The sequence below is a fragment of the Bos javanicus genome, chromosome X, assembly GCF_032452875.1.
Source record: "Bos javanicus breed banteng chromosome X, ARS-OSU_banteng_1.0, whole genome shotgun sequence".
Classification (NCBI taxonomy): Eukaryota; Metazoa; Chordata; class Mammalia; order Artiodactyla; family Bovidae; genus Bos; species Bos javanicus.
The window spans coordinates 130,110,775-130,117,269 of NC_083897.1; the positions used below are offsets into that span (position 1 = coordinate 130,110,775).

The window sequence follows — 6,495 nt, forward strand, 5'->3', positions numbered from 1 at the left end:
CTGCAGTCCATGGGGTCAAGAAGAGTCGGACACAACTGAGTGACTTCACTTTCACTTTTCACTTTCATGCATTGGAGGAGGAAATGGCAACTCACTCCAGTGTTCTTGCCTGGAGAATCCCAGGGACAGGGGAGCCTGGTGGGCTGTCGTCTATGGGGTCGCACAGAGTTGGACACAACTGAAGTGACTTAGCAGCAGCAGCAGGGTTGATTCACTTTCTTGACACCATCACCAGTATTTCCAGGTGCCCCTTTTTTGGGGGAGGGGCCCCAGGTAATGCAAAGTACTAAGATTCAGGATAAGAAGGTGTATCTTTCTAGTATAAAAGTATATCTTTCTAGTATAAAAAGGAAGGGAATCAGCCTTAACCCATTGTACAGGCAGATTAATTATGGAAAGCAAGCATTGAGCATTTGAAGGTCTGGAAATTAATCCCCTCCAAACTGTCTATATGCACATACACCCTGGAAAATCATCATATACCCCTAAGAGTATGTGTTACCCCAGTTTGATGATTGCTGACTTACTTAACCATGCCTCTGTTGATGACTTAAAAAAGTCAAAGTCACTCAGTCATGTCCCACTCTTTGTGACCCCATGGACTATATACAGTCACATGGAATTCTCCAGGCAAAAATACCGGAATGGGTATAGCTGTTTTCTCCTCCAGGGAATCTTCCCCACCTAGGAATTGAACCCAGGTCTCCTGCATTGCAGGCGCAGGATGCATTGTTGCTGTTGATGACTTAGGGATAGTTTACAGGTTTTTTTCTTCTGTAAAGCAACTGAGCACATTGACATTTTGGTATCTTGCCATGGCTTCATTTTTCCTCATTTTTGTTTTCACCAGAAGCACATGAAAAGGCCTGTTTACCTATGCCTAGCTAGCACGCCACATTATTAATCTCTATTACCCGTTGTCAGTCTAATAGCAGAAAATAGTTCTCATATGCCTTTCTTCAGTTACTAATGATGTGAACATATTTTTTATGTGTTACTGGTCATTTGTATTTCTTCCCTCAGTTTCCTTATTTCTATGCTCTACCAGTGTTTCTGTTGAGGGTTGGTACTTTTTCTTACTGCTTTGTGGGAGCTTTTGATTTACTGAGGGCCTTAACCTGTCACGCATTTTGCTGCTATTTATATTTGTCAGCTTGTGTGTGTGTGTGTGAAATTTTTTTTTCTTTTTTATTTTATTTTCTTTTTTAACTTTACAATATTGTATTGGTTTTGCCATATATCAACATGAATTAGCTTTTATGGTGGCTTTTACATTACCGACCTGGTAAATTTTCATGAATCTATCAGGTTAATCCTGTATCTTTTAGATTTCATATCATGTTTGTGCTTATAAAAAAAATACCTTACTGTGTTTCCTTTAAGTAGTTTTATGGTTAATTTTTTCAATATATAAATACTTGTTCCTTTTAGAATTTGTCTTTATGAAACAATATAAGGTCAGGATCTAATTTTTTTCCCAATGGATGGTCAGTTTTTCTAACACTGCTTATTGAGTAGTTTGTCCTCCCCTCCCCAACTAGAAATGCTACCTTTGCTGTGTGTTGCATTCTTAGGTATTCCAGGGCTTTTCGGGGAATCTTTAGAGCCTCCAACTTGCTCTCTCACCTCCTGTGATTTGTTTATTCTGTCCCTTTGCTAGTAACACAGTTAATTGTCCCAAAACACAGCCTGAGTCATATCACTCTTGTGCAAACATCTTCCAAGGATTCTGTTGCCTATTAAAAAAAAGAGACCAGACTTGTTAGCCAGGTCCAGCTCTAAGCTGCCTTTCTAACCACATTTTCCCATGTGCCCTCTGTTTTTTGGAGCATAATATGTTTCATGTATTTTTATCTTTATTCATGCCGTTCTCTTGACTAGAAATTGCCTCCAGATCCCCATTCTTTTCTTATTAAACCCCTCTTTCCTTTTAAGATCCACTGTAAAGTCTTATGAAAGCCCCCTCTTTAGCTCTTGCTTCATTTGGTCTCTAACTGTTCCTTCTTACCTTTCTATTTCCCCAAATAGTTGATCAACTCCTTGAGGATAGAGGGAACCTCATTAGTGTCATGTCTCCCCCTACTACCTTTCATAGTAGTCTGTCTTTTAAAATGCTTGTTGAATGGAATCTAATCACAACACACAGAAACACATACACATACACCTCTATAGCTCTAAAAAGTTAGTGCACAGCAGCAGTTGTGTCAGGGGTCCCGAGAACCACCCCAGGTTCAGTGATTCACTAGGAGGAATCAGAGGATGCAGCCTGTGGTGACACTGGTAGCTGTGATGTTCAGCGGAATGCTGCACGGCACAGTCAGCACAGAGAGGTGCACGGACGAAGTTCAGAGGACAGTGGGTACAGGTTTTCAAGAGTCCCATCCAGTCCCAGTGGAGTCACATAGGATGTGCCTGAGACCCCAAACAGTGAGCTGTTTGGGGGCACGCGTGAAATGTTGCCAAGCAGGGAATCTCGGTAGAGACTCAGGGCCCAATGGTGGTCATGTAGGTAGCCCCTGCCAGGCACATACCACATTCCAGACTCTGAGCTAGAAAGCAGATGTTCAGCATAGACCATGTTGTTTGCACAATTTATGCACTCATCGATGGTGAGAACTTCCCGAAATGTAAGTTCTTAGATGCCAGCCAAAGGCCAGCTTTATAAGCAGGCCTTTCAGAGGATAGCAGTCAGGTATGCTATGTTCACTCTTTTCTGCACAGCCACATTTTTGAAGAGCTTGTTTCCACAGGTGGAAGTGCCTGAAGAGAGGTGGAAAAGATCAGGATGTTAGAAATGGTCAGGGAGTATATGCTAAGTATTGTGATTTCTACTGTCTTTACCAAGGAGGGAAGTTGTAAGCTGAGCCTTGGAGAGCAGGACTTAGAAGCAGTACAGCCAAAGATCCATTTTTGTCAGTAGAATGTAGAGTTGGATAGAGACAGGGGTATGCAAATTATAGAGGACCTGGAAATCTGGGTAGAAAAGAGAGGACATGAGGTGGTGGCAGTAGAACGTCTTCCTAGACTGAGAAGGAGAAAACTGTCTGAGGCTGAGGGCTTGGTGGGCAGGTTCCAGGAGGAGGCAAAATGGAGGAAGACCAACAAGGAAATACTTGCAGTGACACAAGTGTCAGGTTATGAACACCTCGACGAGGGTGGTTCATCTAGGTCTAACTAACTCCTATGTCTAGTTCAGCATTCTACTTAACACAGGTTTTCAAATAATTGGAAGAATGTAGGGATCAATCTGAGAGTGGGTGTAGAAGAAGCCATGTCAGGGGTGAAGGTGATGCAGAATAATTACACATTTTTACAAACAAAATGTTTAAGTTGAAGTTTTTCAGAATTATTACAGTTAATGTTTATTTTTAAAGTTGTTAATAGGCAACAGATATTTTATTTGAAGATCAATGTAAATGCTATTTATATTATATAATGAGTAAAGAAATAGGATACAGTGAACTCTGGCTCTATTTAAAGGAATGATGTTGACAAAAATATATATGTATGTATTTTGAACATTTCATTAATCAAAATAGAAGAATTTCCTATCAGTACTGTTTTTGTTTGGAATTAGACGTTTCCATACAAATATAAGTGCCAAAAAATAAATAAACTTTTAAATTTTTTTCAGTTTTAGTAATATAAGATCCTAGTTAAAAGGTAAGGCTATATGTATTAATAAGTTTTTTAATGTCCCAGAAAAACATGCCATTCTACCGTTTTTGCTCTTTTATTAATTGCATGGTCCTGTGTCCAGTTTGTGGTTGGTAATTTAGTATTTTGCATAGCATCACAGTATAGAATTCACATTTGTTAAGTCATAGTCTTATTGTTATTGTGAATTCCTTTTCCTGTGTTTATTGAAACCATACATCTTCGTACAATGTAGGTAACCATCCAAAAGCAAGAAAGCTTTAACCCCTCTAATGGCTTTCTCTGCTGTTATCAGTTAAGCTAGAAGAGTCCATTTAGTTTTAGAATTAGATACCATATGATGACAAAGATAAAGGTTGTGTGCGTGTCACATTGGGGTCTGTTTTTGAGAGACTAAGGTTTAAGAGTCTTGATTTTTCTGTCAGGGATGTCCCCAGTGAAACTCACCTAAGTAGCAAAATGCTGTTTTCATTAACTTACTAATACTAGCCTATTGAGTGCCATATATTCTTTGTCCTACTGACACCATTTGATAGCTGCTTTGATGTGTTTTGTTGTTACTTTCTGTCTTTGGGTATATATATATGTATATATGTATATATGTGTGTGTGTATATATATATATATATATATATATATAGCTTTGTGGGGATCTTGAGTACAAGTGGTAATATATTAATTAAAATATTTTGAAAATTGGAGTGTAAACAGAATTCTAGCTCAGATGTTTGAACCGACAATTCTTTTGAAGACCGTATTTCTCCTGTTTTCTCTCAATAGGAATATACCAACATTGACCCAGCAATCTAATCGGAAATTGTTATAAATGGAAACGACACTACAGGACGATATTTGGGAGCATCTTTTTATCAAGAGTTAGAATTGGCACTAAAGCACTAATACTGTAACTTTCTTGATAAAATAATTTTATTTTTCTGTAGTGGAATGCTGCAACTTTTTTACACTTAACAATTGCTTTTAAATTACAGTATTCAATTTAAAAGTTGTATTAACTACAGCTTCTTTTGCAAAAAGTCTCAAAGGGGCATTATTTGTTGATGCATTTTTCTCTGAGCATGGTTTCATAGAGAATTGAGTTATATCCAGACATTTCTATGTTGAAAGTTTTGCTTATGAAATAAAACAAAGTATAAATTGTATAGTGTCTGTACATGAAAGAACTTTAAACAGTGGCCTTACATAGCAATTTTTATATCAGATTTTTCTTTTTCTGATGACATTTTGGCTTACAACTTGAAGTTTTCTTAAGCTTCTGAAGATCGAGGTCTATATACTTCATACATTTCATATTATGACATAAGAAAGCGCAAAAAAGGTGCTTCAAATTTTCCATCAGGTAGTTATGAGTGCACTGAATTTTTAGTAATTGGTTCATTCAATTTTTTTTCCACAACTATTTGTTCTTTTCCAGTTTCAAAATGCTATTGTGAAAAATACATAAAGGTTTTATAATCTATATATTCCATCTTACTTTCCCTCAGGGTAAGCTTGTGCGTATCATATTTTTAAAGGCTTTTAAAAAATTGACAGACAAAAATCTCATATTTGGAAATTGTACTTTACTACAGCATTACACATTTTGCAAGCACATATTATAAAGTTTTCAGTTCAGTTGTACTGAGTACCTACAATGTGTAAGATAACATCGATGGGACTTTCAATGATATTTTAAGTCTCAGTACCTTGTTTCTTTGTTTTCTGTGTTCTGCTTAATAATAATATACATTCCCACTTACATTTTTGTCAAATGTTTAATTGTAATGAAATAAAATACTATTGCTCCTTCTGCTTGAAGCAATTACTTGCCAGTTTATGAGAACATTAATTTCATATGAGAATTACAGCCCTAGGTATGACCTGTTGATGTTTAAACCACTTCTCTGTACTTAACAAAGACCAAACATAATATACTAAAGGTTGAGAGAGAAATTGGCATTCCTGGTTGAGCATCTCCTGGTCACATTTCTTTCTTACTGGTTTCACAGACCTCAAGAGGCACTATTCTGTTGGTGGTTTTGCTGCTTTTAAAATCTGATGGGTTGGCGAAATCTGGGTAAAGCGTACATAGGATCTCTGGATTATTTCTTATATCTACATGTAAAGTCAATATAAATTTCAGTTTTTAAAAGATCAGCCATCATACTTGTTAGCATTTGTCTTACATATTGTGGTGCTCCCGCGTTTAGAAAACTACTATAAATATTTTGGAGGATATATTTTTTCAATTAGAAAAACTATTATGTAGATACATAATACGGACCATATTTTATCCAATAAACCCTACATTTTTCAGTGGTTTTTAGAAAAAGGTTGGGGATAGTTTCAGGTGGAAGGAAGGAGGAAAAAGTAAAGCAGGATCAGAAACTCTCCTTTTCTATTATCTAGCAAACTCAGTAACTGGCAACCACAGATTCTCCAGCAGCAACCAAGCAAGGAAACGGGGAAGATGTCAGTGCAACAGGGCGTGGTGTGACTTGCAGCTCCCCCCACCCCTTGAGTAGTACTGAGCAAAGAAACTGGAGTGATAGGGAGCCCCAGTATGGATGGAGGGACTGATGCGGCAACCAGGTCATGTGGAGGAGACTCAAGGAAAATCCTTGGGAAGGTGAGGGATTTGCTACTGTCTCAGGACCTCAGGGAAAGGGGAAAGATTCACCAGGACAAGGCACTCTCCAGGTTGCAAAGTAGCCTGGGGAAGCCAAAGCCCACAGAGTATGATACACCTTTGGGTCCAGTGAGCACCAGTTCTGGACACTTAATGGGAACCCAGACAAGAGAGGATACCAGGTTCCCCAACAAAGTCTTGCCTAAAGGAATG

At 38.0% G+C, this 6,495-nt stretch overlaps 1 protein-coding gene across 13 annotated transcripts in view; it reads left to right on the plus strand.

Annotated features, from left to right (window-relative positions):
* The window catches only part of BCLAF3 (BCLAF1 and THRAP3 family member 3), a 52,086-nt gene extending 46,623 nt beyond the window's left edge, over nucleotides 1-5,463 (plus strand). For 12 of the 13 annotated variants that reach the window (XR_009734756.1, XR_009734757.1, XM_061407983.1 and 9 more), the window contains one exon: nucleotides 4,437-5,463. Coding sequence is in view for 11 of the 13 variants with exons in the window: in XM_061407983.1 (XP_061263967.1) it covers nucleotides 4,437-4,466 (30 nt within the window). In the remaining 2 variants the exon portion in view is untranslated. Of the gene's footprint in view, nucleotides 1-3,634; nucleotides 3,664-4,436 lie in introns of all 13 variants that reach the window. The other variant, XM_061407982.1, reaches the window with a different exon arrangement.
* The last annotated feature ends 1,032 nt before the right edge of the window (nucleotides 5,464-6,495 follow it).